The sequence below is a fragment of the Antennarius striatus genome, chromosome 9 (assembly GCF_040054535.1).
Source record: "Antennarius striatus isolate MH-2024 chromosome 9, ASM4005453v1, whole genome shotgun sequence".
In the NCBI taxonomy this organism is placed as follows: Eukaryota; Metazoa; Chordata; class Actinopteri; order Lophiiformes; family Antennariidae; genus Antennarius; species Antennarius striatus.
Genome location: NC_090784.1, coordinates 24,346,564 through 24,367,278, shown reverse-complemented (window position 1 = coordinate 24,367,278; position 20,715 = coordinate 24,346,564). Strand labels below are relative to the sequence as shown.

Sequence of the window (20,715 nt, the reverse complement as noted above, 5' to 3'; positions counted from 1 at the left end):
CATGTCTGCAGCTAGAGGTGAAGCTAATGTTAGCATGTCTGCAGCTAGAGGTGAAGCTAATGTTAGCATGTCTGCAGCTAGAGGTGAAGCTAATGCTAGCATGTCTGCAGCTAGAGGTGAAGCTAATGCTAGCATGTCTGCAGCTAGAGGTGAAGCTAATTTTTATTGTCAGTTCCATTGGATCACAGGTGAAGCAATGGCTGACTTCAGTCGTATGAAAAGAAACAAAAGTTGTGGGCAAAACACCTGAAATTAGCGCCAGAAGATGGTCACATACAGATAACTGGAGCCAGTTTCCTTGTCTTTCAATTTTATTCCACCAATCAGAGGGCCAGAAGCTGCAGGTGTGTCAGTGGGCGAGTTAGTGGGTGTGTCAGCAGGTGTGTCAGTGGTTGTGTCAGCAGGACGTTCAGTCAAGTTTTACACTTTAAGAACAAGGAGAATTGAAATGGTTCCAGTGTGACGTTTGGTTTCTGATCATGTGACCACTGGGCAGGGCTGGCGTTCTGCGCGTGGCCTGCAGGGGGCGCTGCCTGCCCTTAACTGTGTGGTAAGACTTGTGTTAAATTTGATTGGACGGCTGTTCAAATCAGGAACTGATGTCACACCGGGACCAAACCCGACTAGATGCCCCAGAGGCAGCAGGTGAGACCACAGACCCGACCTTTGACCCCTGGAGACCCTACACTTGTAGTTCTGGTTGGTAGCAGCCGATACCACCGACTGGAACAAACACTTGTTTATAGATAAACCCTCACATTCAGTAAACAGCTTCCTGTTTCCTGTGGGTCAGAAGCTTTGGTGACCTCTGACCCTACATGCAGGAGCAGGTCAGTGGCGTCTGCCCCCCCCTCGACCAGGGGTCTAGATCTTCTCCACATAGTTTCCAGGGAACATCCCCTCTCTGCCCCGCAACCGTCCGAACCACCAACCAGACGGATCTGCAGGCAACACAAAGACAGGACGAATCAGGACACAGCAAGAGATGTGATTGGTCGGGCCGGTCAGCAGGGGAGCTGTGAGTCCTGACGGACCTTCGAGCTTCCGGTTCCCTCCCAACGGTTGCCGATGCAACCGTTACTAACCGTAGCAACGGGAGCAGTGTTAGTGTACCTTCGCTGAGGATCTCGATGACATCATCGGCGTTGAAGCTGAGCTCGTCGGTGTCCTGGGCATCATAGGCGTACAGGGCTTTGCACTGTGGGGACCGAGGTTTGGGTTTAGGGGCCGGTTTGGGTCGACCTGCTCCAGGTAGTGGTTTGACCTCCTTCGATCGCCGTCGATGCAGCCTGCAGTCAAAACGCAGGGTTTACAGGACCTATACCTTCTCCACAGTCAACCTGCTGGTTCCAGTCCAAGGGAACTGTGTCTTCTTGGTTCTGTAACCGTACCTGATATTAGCTAACTCAAGCTACAGCGCCTGACTATAGCTAACCTAAGCTACAGCGGTTTTACTTGTTCCCTTGTCTGGCTGGTTCTACTGGGTTGATGGTGGCGGTCTCACCCGGCAGCGCCCTGGTCAGGGACGTTCATGAAGCCCATGTCGGGGTTCTGGGACCTCTGCTGGTCCTGCCGCCGCTGGCTCTGGAACCTGGGTAGCGTGGGTTGCTCCATGCTGGACTGCTGCCTCACCAGGGACACTCTGGAGGAGTTGGACCCCTGTCTAGGGGCTGGATTGGCTCTGGATCGAGGAACTGGACAACAGAGGAGAACTGTTACCCTGACCGGCTGGGGCAGCGCCCTCTGACAGCTGAAGGAGTTCTCTCCCTTGTACCTGCTTCATACTCGCTGACGGGCAGAGACTGTTTGGCCCTGTAGAGACTCTTGCGTCTGTCCGTCCTCGTAGGCCCTACGGGTCAAACACAGGAAGTGAGGGAGGCGGCGAGGGAAGTTCAAGTAGAAGAAACAGCCCGGTCTAAACTTACTAGAGTTTTTGGGCAAACCCTGTCCGATGGAGACCTGCAAGACCTTCCCACTGGGCTTCAGGACCGCCTCGTCCCCCTGACCAACCTGGAACTGGATTTGTCTGGAACCTGAAGAGCTGAACGGACCCCAGCCACCCTTCTTCACCTTAAATTCCAGACTGGAGCAGGGTTAGGGTTAAGGGGGGGGGGGTTGGGTGGGGACGGGGGGGGGGGGGGGGGGGGTTAGGGTTCGGGCGGGGGGGTGGTAGAGGGGTGGGGGTTGGGTTTAGAGGGTATATGAGGTAGGTATAGAGTTGGGGTTAGAGTTGGGGTTAGGGGTGTCGGGAATAGATTGAGGTTAGGGGATAGGGGTTGAGGTTAGAGGAGTTGGGGTTAGGGGATAGGGGTTAAGTTTAGGAGGGTGGGAGTTAGGGATGCGGGGGTATTCGTTAGACCACATCAGGGCTGGAGGAACAAACGTCTCTACTAGAGTAACAGTACTGACAGGTTGTTGAACTTGAGCGGCAGCTTCTTCTGGACTTTCTCGTGGTAACGTTTGACCAGCAGGCTGAGGAACTCAGTCTTGAAGTTGCTCTGGAGAACGCTGTCGTACTCCTCCTCGTGGACGATGAAGAGGTCGTCTTGCAGAGAGCTGACAGACAAAGAGAAGATCCAGCTGACCGTCTGGCTCACAAGAAATAATCTAAGTGGTTCCGGAATGTTCTGGTTCTGGTTCCAGGACTCTACCCATGTCTAGGTTCAGTGGTAGCTCTACTCAGGAAATTCTAATTCTGATTCTAGTTCCAGTTCAGATGCAAGTACTAATTGACGTTCTAGTTCTAATTTTGTTGCTGGTTCTTCACTACCTCTATTTCCAGACCTGGTTCTAGATCTAGCCTCGGCCACAGTCTCCTTAGTGACTCTGGTTCCGGTCCAGATCAGTCTCTAGTGGTGTACCTCAGGGAGACAGACTGGATCTTGTTGAGCTCCATCTTCCTCTTGAGAACCTCCTGAATCTGACCCTTATCTGGACCCTGCTTCACCTTCTCTCGACCAATCAGGTACAGGAAATTGGGTGTCAGGATGAGGTCACGCTTCACCGTCTGTGGAACAACAGCACTGAGTCAGGTGGTGAAGGTTACATAGTGGGTTCTGACAGGTCAAACAAGTTAAACCAGATTAACAACTGGTCAAGGCGTTGTTCCAGTCTTTGACTTTCACCCTTAACCAGAGCCAGTCCTCCAATCAGAGAGCTAGAAACCACTGCTGGATACGCATCTGATCTCACTGCAGCCCTGGTGGAACAGATCCTGATTCAGGTGGACAGACAGGAAGTCCTGCTGCATTCAACCCCAACCCAAATTCTAACCCCCAACCCCAACCCTTACCATAACTCCAACCCCAATCCCTAACCCTAACTCTACCCTAATCCTAATCCCCAACCCTAACTCTAACCCCCACTGGTAAATTCATGAACCTTACAGACCCAATCAGCGTAACGAGCCGCTCAGAGAACAGTGAGGCGGGTTGACCTTTCCCAGCAGACTCAATAAAAACCTGGACTTTGTCTTTCTGAGGTTTATGTGTCTGACCTGATGTCTCCATGAGAGACTGAACATTGGGCACCAGTGAAACGTGAAGGGTGGACATTCCAGACTGGGTCGCGTGTCCTGTGGGACTGAGTTCTTACCCTGAATCGTCTGTCGAACTTCACCACCACATCAGCAAAGTCAATCCTCTCTCGACGGCCCACAAACTGTCTGATCTCTGGGTGGTTGTCCATTCCGATGTAGTCCCCAACGAAGTTCCTGTTCAGGCTGTTTTTGCGACGCTCCTTCTTGTTCAGCAGAACATCGGAGGCTGGAAATACACAGAAAGTCAGCAGCGAGGAAGACACAACGGAAGCCGATCCCGGATGAGTCTTACCTTCCTCCCTCATTTTGACGTACTTGCGGACAGCAATGTGTTTACGCCACGCCTTCTGGATGGTCCGAGCGTATCCGTTGAACTTCCTGTCCCTCATCTCCTCCAACAAGAAGAGCTAAAGAGCAAAATCAGACAGAGACGTAACGTAAAAACATGAACTGACCGGACCTTTGTCGGACCGGAACCCTCAGTCATCTTCTTCAGTTCTAGTTCCTTCACTTACAAAGGTAGAGATCGAACCTAACTGAGGTTCTGTGTAGAACCTTAATGCCTCATGACCAGTAGGTTCTCCTGAGGTCAGACGGTTCTGTTCAGAGGAAACTACTGTCATCTTACCGACTCTGGAGCTTTGATGAAGATTTTATTCTTGCCCAACTGGAACTGGTCCTGGTCCATGTTGACAGAGTTGAGAAGGTGCAGAACCCCTTGACGCTCGTCTCCCCTCCACTGAGGCCAGGTCTCCTTTGTTAGGATCGCGTACCTGTGGCACAAGCTGCTCTGTTAGCTTGTTTGATAGCAGATCATACATGGCACATCAAGTTAAACCTCTGACCTCTGGAGGAACTTGTTGAAGACCCGTCTGTAGGCGTATCCCGCCCGACGGACTCGAATGTTTTCTCGGAGGCCCAGATATTCCACCTGGTGTTTGACCCGCTTCTCCTCCCAGTCCCGAGGACGTTTGGTCTCGTTGGGTTTGATGCAACGGATGTAGTGAGGGGTGCACTTCATCAGGGTGTGGACCAGAGAGTTCGCTTGTTTCTGGAAGGGGGACAGGGTTAGACCAGGGTTAACCCAGGGATAAACCAGGACTAAACCAGGGTAAAACCAGGGCTAAACCAGGGTTCAACCAGACTGACTTCAGCTCTAGATATTGCAGAACGTGGGAACAGGATTTAGTAAAGATCACCTGATACCTGTGAACCTGGATCGTTTCACTGTGTGAACCTGGACTGTGTGGAACCTTTTGTTTGTGTAGAAGAACACAGAACCTTCATTAGCATTAGACGCTACCGTCCTGCTAGTGGTCCCTAATTGGTTCTTCCTGTCCAGGTGAAGCAGTTCAGGTCTGGGGGCGGGGCTACTCTCTCACCTTGATCTTACTGCTGGCGGTGGTCGGACGCCCTCGCTTCTCAGCGTCCAGGTTCTCAGGAAAAAGAGCTCTGATGAACGGACTGAAAAGAAACCCACCATAGATGGGGTCATGGTGAGGTCACAGACACACACACACACACACACACACACACACACAACTTACAACTCGCTGCTCTGCATCAGCTCGATGATGTCATTAAACAACACGTCTCTGTTCCGCTCACAGAAGCCGTCCACATCATACGACACCTGGACACAGACAGGAAGTCAGGCAGAGGGGTGTGGTCTCAGGTGGGTGTTGTTTTGGTTGGGTGTTATCTCAGGTGGGTGTGGTCTCAGGTGGGTGTGGTCTCAGTGGGCGGGGTACCTGGCCGGCGTAGTGGTGGATGACGAAGCCCCGGTTCCAGCTGCTGAAGTGCTCGTGCCCCCCCACCTGCCCCTGCAGCTTCTGCAGCAGCGTCTGGTCGGCCCCCTCCCCTTTAGCGTGCATGGTAGCGCACACGTCGTCCAGTATGCTCATCAGCCCTGGGGGATTCTGGGTAAAAGAGCCGTGAACAATTAGATCAGTCTCTCCATCCACCCTATTAAAACCAAATCAGGACACTTCCTGTATACCTTTCAAATTAAAAGCACCAGTGTTTGTGAAGCCCTGACCTGCACCCAGCCAGAAACCCTACCCCCACTGACACCCTACCCCCTCCAGACATCCTACCCCCTCCAGACATCCTACCCCCACCAACTGGTTCTGGTTCTGACCAGTTGGAGATGTTTGCTAACGTTAGAAACAGTGATTCACACACAGCTCCACATCAAAAGCAATCAATTGGTCGATCGGCTGATCGATCAATAGATCTATTGACTGCCGATCGGGGGACTCACCAGTTTGGACTCGATCAGGTCACACACCACCTTGTTGTTGAAGTAGTCGATGGGCGTCCACTGGATCCCCTCCTGGACGTACTCCTCCTGCGGGGACGGACAGATGGACAGTCAGCTGCTTCCTCTCACACCGGTTTGGAATCGTGATGACAACATCCCACAGACAGGTGATGATGTCATCACGATATGATGTCATGATGTTACCTGCTCTGCTTTCAGCGTCAGCTCGATGAAGATCTGCTGCAGCTTCTCGTTCACAAAGTTAATGCAGAACTGCTCAAAGCCATTTCTCTGTCCAAGACAATCAATCAATACATCAGTCAATCAATACATCAGTCAATCTATACATCAGTCAATCTATACATCAGTCAATCTATACATCAGTCAATCTATACATCAGTCAATCAATACATCAATCAGCCAATTAATCAATCAATCAACCTACCAACCAACTAGTTAAGCAATCAATCAACTAGTCAACCATCTGATCAATTAATCAACCAATAAATGAAAACCAGGGCTCACACCTGGAAGATCTCAAAGCCGTAGATGTCGAGGACGCCGATGTTAAGCTCCTCCTCCTTCTTCTCCATGGCATTGTTGATGCACTGTCAGGAGACACACCCAAGGACAGGTCAAGGACAGGTCAAGGACAGGTCAAGGACAGGTCAAGGATGCTGTGTGACCCCAGTGGTCAGGTGTGTGAGGTGTGAATGTGGACCTACGTCGACCAGGAAGTCAAAGAGCCGGGTGTAGAGGGCCTTGGACAGGGCATCCCTGGAGAAGCAGGCCTGCTCCGTGTTCAGCGTAACCGAGATGGTCTCAGTCTTCCCCCCCCAGCGGCTGTCCATGATCCGACTGGTCAGTTTGCTGCACAGGCCGTCCTGAGTGATCCCCAGCAGGAAGGACGGGAACGCTAGGACTGATGGGACGACAGACACGCGTCAGGAGGACGTCCTGAAGACCTCAGTCTGGACCACAGACGTCAGTTTTTAGGTCCAACTGGTTGTTAGTACTGTAGTCACTACTGTCATCAGTACTGTAATGAGCACTGTAGTCAGTACTGTAGTCAGTACTGTGGTTACTACTGTAGTCAATACGGTGGTCAGTACTATAGTCAGTACTACAGTCGGTACTAGTCAGTACTGTGGTCAGTAGCTCTTACAGTCCTGACTCTCCACCACAGCGTAGTTGTTCTCCTCTCTGAAGCTGATGTTTCCCAGGTGAAGAATTCCTGCAACAATCTGAAGAACAGAATCCTGGTCCTCCAGAGACAGACCCACCACTGACATCGCCCCCTGATGGACAGACAGGAGTACAGACAGGTGAGCAGACAGTCGGGTTCACAGACAGACAGCTTGACAGAGAGGTGGACAGACGGACCATGGTGTCAGAGAACTCCTTCTTGTCGTTCATGTCCTCCACGGTGTAGGTTCCTGATTGGTTGAGGTAGTAGTAGTAGTCAGGGGTTGTGATGCCAAGGTTCTCTCTCTGCTCCTCGCTCGCCCCCGACAGCAGCTGGGGTCAGAGGTCACAGAGAGGTCAGGGTGGGGCAGTGGACGTGGATGGGCCTGGTGGACGGACTGGTACCTGGTAGTAGATGTGGAAGCTCCTCTCTCCAGGGTTCTGAGACACCACGCGACTTTTCTCCAGCAGGAAGTTGGAGATCTTCCCTCCGTCAGGAGCTCCTCCTCGACTGAACTGGATCTCAAAGTATTTACCCTGACGGGGGGAGGGGCTCATCATCATCATCACCAAAATTAACTTTATTAGCAATTCTATGTTGTCATGGTAACAGCAGTTCCACTTCCTGTTGAGGAATGCTCACAAATCTGCTGGAGTTGTTGTTGCGGACGGTCTTGGCGTTCCCGAAGGCCTCCAGCAGGGGGTTAGACTGCAGGATGATGTCTTTGACGTGCTGCGCACACACCAACAACTGTCACCATGGCAACGGCCACAAACAGCACGCGCACGATGGAGTTAGCAATACTGTGTTACCCTGAGCAGTACTGACCTGTACTCTGTCTCCGCCTCCAGACACTTTGGAGATGTAGCTCATGATGAACTTGGCGGCGACGGTTTTCCCAGCGCCGCTCTCACCGCTAGCGGACAGGAAATGTCGTCACACAGGATTTCCTCCAACGTCAGTCAGGGGTCAAAGACCCGCCTACCTGATGATGACGCACTGGTTCTCGCTGTCGATCATCATGTTCCTGTACATGTTGTCGGCCAGGGCATAGATGTGGGGGGGGTTCTCGTACTGGGCCTGGGGGGTGGAGGGGGTAAGTGATGGAACCAAATCCATTCATCTCATTTTGAACTCCACTGATGGATCCGTGTGGATGAGAACCCAACAGAACGCCATGTTCAACCCGATTCAGACAATCAATCAAATTCTATTTTGTAGAGCTCAAAGTTACAGTTAGTCTCTGAGGGCAAATCAACCCCAAGACCCTCCACCCCTAGACCCTCCACCCCAAGACCCTCCACCCCTAGACCCTCCACCCCTAGACCCTCCACCCCTAGACCCTCCACCCCTAGACCCTCCACTCCAAGACCCTCCACCCCTAGACCCTCCACCCTTCATGATTAGACCCTCCACCCCTAGACCCTCCACCCCTAGACCCTCCACCCCTAGACCCTCCACCCCTAGACCCTCCACCCCTAGACCCTCCACCCCTAGACCCTCCACCCTTAGACCCTCCACCCTCAGACCCTCCACCCTTAGACCTACTACCCTTCAGACCTACTACCCTTCAGACCTACTACCCTTCAGACCTACTACCCTTAGATCCTTCATGATTAGACCCTCTACTCTTAGACCCTCCAGTCTGAGACCCTCAAGGTAAGGAAAAACTCCATAAAAACCCTAACGGCTAGCTTCTTAACAGTAGCTGTGTATAGCTGGGTACAGTCTGGTGTAGTTGCATGTAGTTGTGGGTAGTTGGGTGTAGACATGTGTAGTTGGGTGTAGTTGTGCTGTCTCACCGCTCCCTGGTAGAGCTCCACCTCCCTGTCGGTGAAATATGGAAGCTGTTTGAACGGATTCACGGAGATGAGAACTGGACCGATGTATGTCTGAACTGGGTCAAGAACCACAACCAGAAACAGACCAGCACAAACCAGGACCCTGCATGTCCTTCAGGTCTCCAGTAAGGAACTTACCCCATTTGTTATTCTAAATTAGCATGCTAATGTTAGCTTTATCAACTACTCCAACAGTAAATGTTTGGAACAGCTGGTCCGTGAGAGAGCAAGGCTGTGCTAATGTTAGCATGACGCTGATGTGGAAGTCACAATTATTCAAAAAAATCTTTTTACGTTTATAGAAGTACTTTGAGCTGATCTGTAATTCCTGCCCCTGGAACGAGTACTTGTACTTCACTGTACTTCGCTGTACTTTGTCTCACTTGATTTGTATTTGTTGCGTGAGGATACAAAGATGTAATCGTCCATGTAGCGCTTCTTCAGGTTGTCCGTGATGGCGTCCTCGTTGATCTTGGACAGCAGAACCATGTCGTCCACCCCGCTCACCTTTATATTCTGAGCCTGCCAATGGTAACGCTCCTTACTACCCTGAGGGGCGGGGCATACAGAAAGAGAAAAATCAGAATAAAAAAAAAAATCATAAGCATTTCTACAAACTATGTAAACAAACCACACAAAATGCGGCTAGAAATTATAGTTAAGCCCCGCCTCTTTTTGGGTGTTATTGCATCACTAAACCTGAACGGAGAAACACCACGAGGAGCCAAACTGGTGAAAACTGACATGGTGATGTTTTCATGGAGTCCTAGTTTAGGTTTGGATGGTTTCAGATATTATAACAAATGACATCATCACTACAGTGGTGATGTCATCACTATAGCAGTGACATCATCTCTGGCCCTTAGGGAGCTGGTTAGAGGTCTATAAATCTCTTCTCTATCATCATGCTGACATGAAAACTTGTCCAATCTGTGCTGCTGCTAGCGATGCTAATCTGGAAGCTAACAGAAGTCAACTTCCTGTTCAGGGAGGAGCAACAGGACCGTCGACCAATGACCTCATCAGCTCCAGCAGACAACAGCTGGCGGTGATTGAAATCTAAATAGTGAGAGTATTTCTGTAACATAGTATTTCAGTAATGGAGTTTTTCTGCTTTACTGAAGTAGAATTACTCCCAGTGTCCTGATTGGTCGGATTGTGTCTCTACATGTTTCCTGGATTCCCAGAATTCCTTTTGTCGTGTGGGATCATGTTAAGGAGTGGCGACGCCCCAACATGTGTGTGTGTGTGTATGTGTGTGTGTGTGTGTGTGTCACCATTTAACAGAGCAGTACAAATGGAAAATAGAACTTTCATGAGTGAAAAACAAAAACAGAATGTTTGAAAATCAATAAACAAAATTGATCAACATCTATAAGTTAATGAGATATTTTATCATTTTTAAAATCTTTTTCTCTGGTTTCAAAAATGGATTTTTAAAAAGATTTTAGATTTCAGACTAAAAAACAAAAGAAAACACACCAGCAGAACAGAATGGAGTAGATCTAGTAGAGCACAGGAGAGTGGATGTACAGTAGAGTTCAGTAGAGTACATACAATAGAGTTCAGTAGGGTACAGTTCAGTAGAGTTCACTATCGTGATCTCCAGTAGAGTTCAGTAGAGTACAGCAGAATAAAGTGCAGTTCAATATAGCAAAGTTCAGTAGAGTAGATTTTAGTATGGTAGTATAGTTGTGTTCAGTATAGTGGAGTACAGCGAGGTATAGCATAGTTCAGTACAGCTGAGTTCAGCATACTGTATTATAGTATAGTACAGTTCAGTATACTATAATACAGTCAAATTCAGTAGAGTTCAATATACTATAGTAGTATTTATACTATAGTGTGTAGCATAGCATAGGTCAGTAGAGTTCAGTATAGTAGAGTACAACATAGCATAACAAAGCATAGTATAGCACAGTATAGCACAGTACAGCATAGTATAGCACAGTATAGCACAGTATAGCAGAATATAGCACAGTATAGTATGGTATAGCACAGTTTAGCATAGTATAGCACAGTTTAGCATAGTATAGCATAGTATAGCATAGTATAGCATAGTCGAATTTCATGTACTGTAGTTTTAATTAGAGGGAGTTGTAGGGAAGTGGATAAACACTGGTTCAGATTGATCCTCTGATTGGTAACAACACTGATCAATGCTGACTGGTAATAACACTGATGAGTAGATGGACAGGAGACGGGTTCACATGTTCAGGTGCTGTGGTCCTACACACCAGGGGTCTGAATAGATCAATAACAACAACAACAACAATAACAATAATAATAATAATGAGTGCAGCGGTTCGACCCTGACTCCTCCCCTGTGCCTCAGCTGTCCAATCAAATGAAGGCAAAAAAATCAAGAATAAACAACCATAACAATAAGAATAACCATAACAGCAACAAAAACACTCAAATGACAGAACTGTTGGACTAAGTTACCATGGCAACAGAATAAAAATGTATGAAGTTATTTTTCACACTTGTAGTTAAAGGTTTTTTTTCTTCCTTTTTTCATTTCTTAATGTTTACCTGAATCATGTTCACTTCAGATGTGATCAGGACCAGAACCGGTCTCAGGATTAGGATCTACTAGGACCTGGACCAGTTTTAAGGTTCAGGGTCAGATTCAGACCTCAGATCAGATCCAGGTGATAAAACAGTCCTGATTTAAGCATCAGAACTATCAGGACTAAGTCATCGATCAAGAGAGTGATAGTCACCCGGATCAGGACCAGAAACTGGACCGGGACCAGGTCTAGGACCAGGACCGGGTGTTTACTCAGAGTGCAGTGAACTCACCATGTCTGCTGTCTGGCCACTCCTCCTGCTCCCACTTCCTGCTTCAGGTAAAAGTTGTGAAATCTGCAGTGAGTCTCAGGTGGGTCCAGGAACCAGGATCCAGGACCAGGACCCAGGTGTGTTCAGACTGGGTCTGGATGTGTCGGGTCCAGATCGGTCTGCTTCAGATCAGAACCAGGTTCAACATTTTCCTGTCAGCTTCTCTTCCCTCAAAACTTTCTCAACTCTCTGCAGGTGTGGGCAGGTAAAGCCCCGCCTCCTCCTCTTGCGGCCTGTGGAACTCTGGGTAATGCCGGCCGACAGATCAGCTCTGCTGCCACCTGGTGTTTATCGGTAGAATCGATTTGACCTCAAACCACATTGGAATAGAAGTTTTCAGTAATCTTGACACGTAAAAATAAAATTCTATGGGATTTAATGTCGAACATGTTGTTTACACGGTGAAGAGGTGTAAACATCACGTAAACATGTTGTTTACACGGTGAAGAGGTGTAAACATCACGTAAACATGTTGTTTACGTGATTAAAAGGTGTAAACATCACGTAAACATGTTGTTTACATGCTACAATGGTGTAAAGGTTTACACCTCAGACTGACTCCATTTATTGATTAGTTTTGATGCTTCCCTTTGATCTTTATACTTTCATGTTAAAAAGTTGTTTATTTTTATTTTTTCGAAACAAACTTATTAATCCTGTGATCAGAACCAGATCCAGAACTGGATTGAGGTCCAGTTTCATGTTGATCACATGTGAATCTTGATTTAGCCAACAAGTTAATCTATTATTCAAGGGCGGGACTTAACATGGACTCAACCAACCACAGCTCACCTGGTGCTGCTGGCAAACCAGCAGGACATCCGTCCCCCCACCCCCCTCTGTCCTCCCGTTTTTTGTCTATTAACTTTATTTAAACTCCGAACATAAACCGACAAATCAGAAGCGAAGCTGAATGGGCGTGGCAATAAGACAGGAAGTGTGGAGGCGTTCAGGTGACACTGGGTTGTTTTAATGGACAAACTGGTTTCCAGTCGGGGGACAAACGGCGGTTCTGGTCCTTCTGGGTCGGGTTCTGTAAAAACAGTCAGCTGCTCTGGGGTCACAGGTCAAAATAAAACGCTCTGATTGGCTTAGAGTCCGGCTGAGCAGCCAATCAGAAACACGAGTCCGTAAGTGGGGAAAGGAGGAGGAGGAGACCAAATCAAGACTCCTCCCCCTGACAAACAAACAAACAAACAAACAAACAAACAAACAAACAGAGAGGCTCAACGTCTCTGCTGTCAGCGAATAAAAGCAGGAGGATCTTCATCATCAGTCAGCATTTGTTCACTGCTCTCTCTCACACACACACACACACACACACACACACACACACACACACACACATACACGCGGGTCACATGATGCCGTTGGTGAAGTACTGGAAGCCGTCGTACAGTTTGGTGGTGAGCGACCTCATGGACCCCACCACCAGCTGCTCCACCAGCAGCTGCAGCTGCTCCTCCGTCAGCGACATGTGGAAGCGCTCCTTCAGCCCCCGCAGAGTGGAGGAGCCGTGGAAGCAGGGCAGCTGGGTGCCTGTGGGGGGGGGTCAGAATGTGTGTGACATGTGTGTGTGTCTGTGTGACACGTGTGTGTGTGTGTGTGTGTGTGGGTGCGCACCTTGCTGCATGATCTCCACGATCTGCAGCACGCGGTCCATGTGTTTTCTGGCTGCGATCAAACCCTGAAGCATCAACATCTTGTAGTAGTTAAACATGTCGCCCTCTGGCCCGCCCATCACCTGACACACACACACCCACACACACCCACACACACACACAAACACACACAGGTGATCATTGACGGTTTATGTTTTCATACGTGTATCCTCCGGCGGAGCCCTGCCCACCTGGCGGACTCACCTCCACGAACTCGGAGGTCAGCTTGAAGGCGGACGTCTCGAAGCCGAGGTTCTTGGGGGAGCTGGACAGGATGAAGCCGAAGTCGATGTGGATGATGTGGCCGTCGGCGTCCAGCAGGATGTTCCCGTTGTGCCTGTGGAGGAGGAGGAGGGGGTGGAGTCAGAAGGTGAGGGGGGCGGTGCATGGCAGCGGCGGCGTAACGCCGTCACCTCACCTGTCTTTGACCTGCAGCAGGTAGCAGATGAGACTGTAGCCGGCGCAGCTCTGCACGAAGCTCCTCTGGGCGCACAGGAAGGCCTCGGTGGTGGGGGCGCCGTGCTCCTTCAGGAAGTAGTCCAGCAGCGACAGCTGGCTCTGCTTTTTCACCTGGTGCAGGGACACGGCGTTCACCACCGGCTCGATCATCCCGCTGTCCGACGACAGCACCAGGATCTTGTAGGGCTTGATCCACAGCGGGACGCGCTCCTGCTCCCAAATGGACTGCAGGGAACAGGCAGGGTCAGCTGGGGGGGGTCATGTTACAGCGGTGGTGTCACGGCGTCGATGTCGCGGCGTTACCTGGAGCTGCTGCAGCACCTGGAAGGCCAGCAGCTCCTGCCGGAGGTCGTCTCCACACTTAACGATGACCGACAGGAGCCTCCAGGTGGGGAGGTGACCGTAAGGAGACGCCTCCCGGATCCGCCTGCAGGACAGACGCAGAACTACAGTCAGAACGACAAACTACAGTCAGAACGACAAACTAGTCAGACCAACGAACTACAGTCAGAACGAAAAACTACAGTCAGAACGACAAACTACAGTCAGAACGACAAACTAGTCAGACCAACGAACTACAGTCAGAACGACAAACTACAGTCAGAACGACAAACTACAGTCAGAACGACAAACTAAAGTCAGAACGACAAACTAAAGTCAGAACGACAAACTACAGTCGGAACGACAAACTACAGTCGGAACGACAAACTACAGTCAGAACAAACTACAGTCAGAACAACAAACTACAGTCAGAACAACAAACTACAGTCGGAACAACAAACTACAGTCGGAACAACAAACTACAGTCGGAACAACAAACTACAGTCAGAACAACAAACTACAGTCAGAACAAACTACGGTCAGAACAACAAACTACGGTCAGAACAACAAACTACAGTCAGAACAAACTACAGTCAGAACAACAAACTACAGTCGGAACAACAAACTACAGTCAGAACAAACTACAGTCAGAACAACAAACTACAGTCGGAACAACAAACTACAGTCGGAACAACAAACTACAGTCGGAACAACAAACTACAGTCGGAACGACAAACTACAGCCAGAACGACAAACTACAGTCAGAACAACAAACTACAGTCAGAACAAACTACAGTCAGAACAACAAACTACAGTCAGAACAAACTACAGTCAGAATAAACTACTGTCTGAATAAACTAAAGGCAGAACTACAGTTACAACAACCAACTACAATCACAATGAACTACAGTCAGAGACACAAACTACAAACTACAGTCAGAAACCGCTGCACCTACCGGACCTTCTCCTCCCAGGGTTCCTTGAGGGCCACGGCTGACGGGTCCTCGGGGTCTCGCTTGAAGGTGGTGGGGGTCTGAGCCAGCTGCTCCGACAGACGCCGCCTGAACATCAACACACACATTCATCAGCCAATGAGCAGAAGTCGTGGGGATGACATCATCACAACCTGTTGTCACAGAAACGCTGACTGTACGAGAGATGAACTTTGCCCCTCGGTGGGACGTTTTCTCGTTCACATGTCAGACTCTTATTAGACCTGAACTACACGTTCAGGCGTTCTGTGGGCTGGTCTCGTTTCTGGGGGAGGGGTCTAGCGGTTCTGTGAATGTGGGCGTGTCCCCACCTGATGTCGCCGGCGGCGATGAAGACGGGCTCCTTGCTGTCCAGGCTGGTAATGCTGTCCACGGAGAACTGGCTGATGTTGTCACAGCTGCTGGCGTGGATCTCTGGGAGCTGGGGGGCGGACACACGGACACGCCATCGTTACCACACACATCCTGTCACCGCCATGACATCACTTCCTGCACTTGCCCTCCCACCTCCACCTGCAGCTCCCCGATGTCGTCCACCGACCACGCCTCGTCGTCGTTGTCGTAGTTGGGGACGGTGGAGAAGCTCCCGGCGCGCTGCTCGGCCGTCATGCAGTCCGGCAGGTTCTCCACCGACCGCGTGCTGCGGATCCGGTTCTCCGGGATCCGGATCGGAACACTGGACGTCTCAAAGTTCTCGCACTCCAGAACCTCCACGTAGATCAGATACGGCGCCTGCGGGGGGACACCGAGGGTCCGGTCATCATTGGGGGGTCTTCAGACACGGCCCTCTGGGAGACCTGGGGGCGTGCCCTCACCTTGTCCTTGGAGTTGAGCACCACGGCCTGCGTGTGCGGCACGCGCACCACGTGGTGGTCGAAGGCGGCGGTGGGCAGCCACACCCGGGCCGGCAGCTTGTGGTTGAGCAGCGACAGCTCCGAGATCAGGCGCTGCGTCTTCTGCTCTTTGGTCGGCAGCGTCGCCAAACGCTTCCCGATGCCCATCAGAGACTTGATGAACTCCCTCTGGGGGGCCAGACGCACCGGCTGGGGGGGGGGAGGAGACGGGGGTCAGTGATCACGTCACTTGTGTTTGCGTTGATATGTTTCATTGTCAGACGAGAGGCAGATTTGTGGCTCCTCCCCCTTTCAGAATGGGGCGGAGCCTGAGGTCAGACAGAGGAAACAGTCGATCAGACCGATGAAGCAAAACGTCGAGAAAGAGACGGGAACCCAAACAACAGTAAACAACACAACATGTTGTTTACGCCCAGAGAGAGAACGGCCTTGTTGTGTTTGTTGTTGTTGTGTTTGTTGTTGTTGTTGTTTGTTGTTGTGTTTGTTGTTGTTGTTGTGTTTGCTGTTGTTTGATGTTGTTTGTTGTTGTGTTTTTTGTTGTTTGTTGTTGTGTTTGTTGTTGTCTGTTATTGTTGTTGTCTGATGGGAAACAAACGTCATCACATTATCAAACCAATAAGAAGAAATGATTGATTAGAATTTAAACATCATCAATAGCGGCTGATCATTATTTATTGATGATTACTGGTTGAACTAGTATTGGCTACCGATTGGACACGCCCCTCTGCAGCAGAGGGACGTGATTGGCCTGAAGTCAGCTGATGTCCCAGCACCTGATTGGCTGTTGGGTCGGAGCCCTTTATTGAACGTGTTTGCTTCATTGGTTTCTGTCGGCTGAGTCGGATGCTGACAACATCCGGCTGGACGTCGGATCATCAGTGGAGCTCACTCCTGATTGGTTCACCCACAACACGAGCAGCTGATTGGATCATCAAACAGGAAGTAGTGACGGTGGAGCCCACAGACGAGCAGCTGAACCCCGGCTGAACGTCTGTGGACTCACCTCACAGGCCAGAACCAGAACCCACAGCCCTGTCAAACACTTCATTTCCCACAATGCACCCTGGAAGGACATCACCAGCTGGGGGACTTACTGGACCAGTCTCAAACTCCAGACTGTCACAACTGGAGCTGCTGTCCTGAGGAGGTCAAAGGTCAAGACGTGGAGTCAACAACAGCTGATCGAGATCTTCAGTGACAGAAAACGAGCTGAACCAATGGGGAACGAGAGACGAGTTGAAGACCATTTAGCGCCCCCCCCCCCCCCAACCGTCTAAAATCTCTCTGAGGCCCCGCCCCCCAGCCCCGCCCCCGGCATTACCTCGTCCTGGCTGCTCTCCACCTTGGGGTTGCTGGCCGTCCTCTTCAGGTTGCTGCTCAGGCTGATGCTGACCGTGGCGTCCGACTTGGAGCGCTGGTGGGTGCGTTTGGAGGGCGACAGGCTGTGCTCCGCTCCCAGGGGCCCGGGGGCGGCGGCTGCCACGGGGCAGAACGGCGTCAGCAGCAGGGGGTCCCGGCGCACTCGCGGCCCCGCGGGCTTGAGCTCGTCGGACAGGATGAGCTTCCTCAGCTTGGTGCCTCTGGAGTGACGCTGGGTGGAGATGTGCATGTCGGACGAGTACGCGCCCAGCAGCCAGGCGCAGCGCAGGCTGAAGGCGATGCTCTGCCTGCAGCGGTGCACCTGTCAGACCACGCCCAGGGAATACACAGGTCAGCACAACGCCAGCACAGCGCATAGCTAACGCGCTGGTCTGCATCAACCTGGTGACCCCTGACCTCGGGCACAATGAATAACCAACAATAATAATGATAATGAGCTAGCAGAATGCTAACAGATTACTGAAGCTCCACCCACTCACTAATAATCTGGTGATTGACTTGATTTTACTGTCCATCTGGTGCTAACGTGGAGGTGCTAATAAAGACGTCGACTCTGAAGTGACATCACTTCCTCCCATGTAAAAGTCGCTAACATCTACTAGCATTAGCTGAAACCTGGGGGTGACATCACTTCTTCACCTGTAGAAGTCGCTAACACACTAACGTCTGCTAGCATTACTGACTAGCCCTGCCCCCTGCGGGCCACACCCACCACGTAGGGCTTGATGGCGTCGCCCACGTCCTCGTCCATGTGGATGTACATGTTGAGCAGCTGGGGCAGGTAGAAGTCCACCTCGTCGTGGGGGAAGCTGAAGAGGCGGTTCCCGATGTAGGCCTGCACACCTGGCTCCTTGGACTTGTGCAGGTAGGAGATCGCCATGGAAACGTCAAACAGCTTGGACTCGAACAGACGCAGCAGCCACGACTGCTTGGAGGGGTTGTGTCTCTGGCGCCGCCGGGCGCTCTTCACCGAGCCAGGGGCGGGGCCCTCGGGCTCCTCCTCCTCGCGGGCCTTTAGTGGTTTCGCCGTGGAGTTGGCGGCAGAAGCGGGCGTGCTTGCTTCCAAGCCCCGCCCATCTCCGTTGTGCACGGCGACGGCCTCGCCATCCTCCTGCTGCAGCTTGACCTTCTGCAGCACCTCCTGACACGCCCGGTGGGCCACCTCCGCGTCGATCACCAGGGTCAGCTCCGCCAGGCCCTCGCTGATCACGCACAGGGGGGGCGTGGCCGTCTGGGCGGGGCCGCAGGAGGACGAGGGCGTGGAGGGGAGGGACACGGAGGGCGAGGAGGAGGAGACGGAGAGGGAAGGGGAGGGGCACGGGCTGTTCTGGTCCGAGGAGGTCGGGGAAAGCTCCGGCTCGGTGTCCTCCATCGCCAACGGTGGGAAGCACCGCCCTCCTCCTGCAGCGGGCAGAGGTTAAAGGTTAATATGGTAACGCTGCTGTTAGCCTAGTGATGGCCCCTCCCCTGTGAACACTGGAGTAGCGACACCTGTGGGCGGGGTTAGAGCGAAGTTCTGGACTCTCAGCCAATCGGGTCCCACTGAGCAGATGAGCGATGGGAGGTCACATGACCCACATCGTGTTCCAGTCCTTTATCAGTTTTCTATCGTTTACAACAAACGTGTCAAACTCAAAGCCTTAGGGCCACATTTGGCCCTCGGGGCCACATCCGGGTCTGGATCCCCGGGGGTCTGGACCTGTGTTTTTATCACCGATCAATCAAGGCGGGACCTGAGGCTGGACAACATCCGGTTCCGCTGCTGGACGTACATGGACTTCCGGTCCACGTCTGCCGCGGTCGGGTTGGGATTCGAACCCAAATATCACGTCATCGAGAGATGACGTCACACCCGGTCAGTTTGTTCAGTGACACAAATAAAATGTTCACCCACAGCTCGTAACGCGGGTCTCTGATTGGTCAGAGGAACAACACCACCCAATGGGCGCTGGGACCGTGACGTGAGGGCAGAGGCTGCAGGACTCCCGGCCGCGTTCCGTTCATCTCGTCCCGGTTAATCCTGTCAGTCTTTAGCGGATCGAAGCCCTTTGAGAACCGATCGATAACCGATCGATACGCTGCTGACTGTTGGAGGCTCGCAGCTGATCAACAGCCTCTGATACGGACTCTGACGTCACGCCGCCTGCTCGGCTAATCTGGTTAGCCCGGTCAGCTGACGTTAGCATCCTTTAGCACTGAGCTAGGCTAGCCCTGACGGGAACACAGCCCGCAGCGGGTTCTAGGTTCGAGCGCGAGCCGGCTAGCGGGGTTAGCCCGCAGCTAACAGCGCCGTTATAAGCAGGCTGTAAAGCTCACGCGCGGGTACCGTTAACCAGCTAAACATTAGCTCGGTCACGTGACCGGTTAGCTTACAGGCTCCAATGTAGCCCTGAAGCTAACCGGCCTCAAGCTGGATGGCGTCGGTTCGGTTCGCTCCGTCACGACCGAACGGAATCCGGCTGGATTAACGTTAGCATTAGCCGGCAGCTAGGACGCAACTGTCGCTGCCGGGGCTACGATGCTACACCGGTGGATGCTAAACTAAGATAGCCCCGCCCCCCGTGCCCGGGTGTTCGGGTGCAGTCGGTGTGTCAGCGGGCGGGCCGGGCCTACCGGGTACCGGGGTAGTGGTTCTGGAAGTCCCTTTAGGTCCAGTTGGACTCCATCGGGACGGGCTTCATGTCCTCCGTAGTTGTGATCCACCAGGGGGCGCGCGGGCTTTCTTCTTCTGCTACTTCCTGTTTGTTGTGCGTTGCCGCTCCCTGGTGGACAGAAAGGGGTACTGCCTCCAGCCCGGAAGTAGAAGACAGACAGACAGACAAACAGACAGACAGACAGACACACACACACAGTTAGGGTTTTACTCTGAGTGAAAACCCTCTTTGGTTCTTTAAGCTCGGTTGTATCGTCAATCGTGACACAAATTGTATTCCAAAAAAGGTTTCCTGAAGAAGTTCAGCAGTTTACAAGTTGGTGAGTTTCCAGCGCTGGGCTGTCCAACAGACACAGCAACAAACCTCTGGAGAAGAGCCTGGAATGTTAATTTACTGTGATCTTTATAGTGTTTGGGTTAGACTGTTCTTGAAGGATGAGCTCACCAGCAGCCTGACTCAGCCTCACATGTGTCAGTGATAGTTGTCAATGTCAGTAGTCCCCAACCTTTTTATCTCCACGGACCGGCTTCATCTAAGAAAATGTTTTCACGGACCGGTCTTCATTTGCCTGATGATCGTTCAAGACGCCAGGACAGCTGTAGTCTGATAATAAATCGTCCGCAGTGGTTTTATGTAAAATACTGACATCAACAGACAATAAACAACCTGTTTTTCATAAATTGATAATCAATATGCCACTGAAATAATTGTATGAAATAATT

The 20,715-nt window shown here is 51.3% G+C and overlaps 2 protein-coding genes across 4 annotated transcripts; both read right to left on the bottom strand.

Moving 5' to 3' along the window:
- Window positions 1-277: 277 nt before the first annotated feature.
- On the bottom strand, window positions 278-12,120 carry myo1eb (myosin IEb). The gene is made up of 27 exons (XM_068324610.1): window positions 11,634-12,120; window positions 9,240-9,377; window positions 8,790-8,879; window positions 7,973-8,067; window positions 7,816-7,903; window positions 7,630-7,719; window positions 7,392-7,523; window positions 7,185-7,319; window positions 6,967-7,099; window positions 6,527-6,723; window positions 6,329-6,409; window positions 6,006-6,092; window positions 5,802-5,888; window positions 5,290-5,457; window positions 5,086-5,171; window positions 4,921-5,002; window positions 4,384-4,589; window positions 4,167-4,311; window positions 3,831-3,945; window positions 3,595-3,764; window positions 2,862-3,007; window positions 2,410-2,556; window positions 1,926-2,083; window positions 1,775-1,849; window positions 1,505-1,694; window positions 1,114-1,289; window positions 278-941 (listed from the first exon to the last, which is right to left on the bottom strand). The coding sequence occupies exons 1-27, from the start codon at window positions 11,634-11,636 to the stop codon at window positions 865-867; spliced, it is 3,297 nt and encodes a 1,098-aa protein (XP_068180711.1). The 5' UTR covers window positions 11,637-12,120; the 3' UTR covers window positions 278-864.
- A 136-nt stretch (window positions 12,121-12,256) lies between these two features.
- pi4kb (phosphatidylinositol 4-kinase, catalytic, beta) lies at window positions 12,257-20,139 on the bottom strand. Of its 3 annotated transcripts, none has more exons than XM_068324612.1 (13): window positions 19,953-20,139; window positions 18,052-18,740; window positions 17,281-17,640; window positions 17,054-17,098; window positions 15,921-16,148; window positions 15,619-15,837; window positions 15,417-15,526; window positions 15,070-15,174; window positions 14,096-14,219; window positions 13,752-14,017; window positions 13,538-13,670; window positions 13,296-13,416; window positions 12,257-13,211 (listed from the first exon to the last, which is right to left on the bottom strand). In XM_068324612.1, exons 2-13 carry the CDS (start codon window positions 18,709-18,711, stop codon window positions 13,030-13,032), a joined length of 2,553 nt encoding a protein of 850 aa, XP_068180713.1. In that variant the 5' UTR covers window positions 18,712-18,740; window positions 19,953-20,139; the 3' UTR covers window positions 12,257-13,029. The 3 variants fall into 3 exon arrangements, with proteins under 3 accessions (XP_068180713.1, XP_068180712.1, XP_068180714.1); XM_068324611.1 differs by having other exon boundaries at window positions 15,613-15,837; window positions 19,953-20,135; XM_068324613.1 differs by lacking the exon at window positions 17,054-17,098 and having other exon boundaries at window positions 15,613-15,837; window positions 19,953-20,123.
- Window positions 20,140-20,715: the final 576 nt, after the last annotated feature.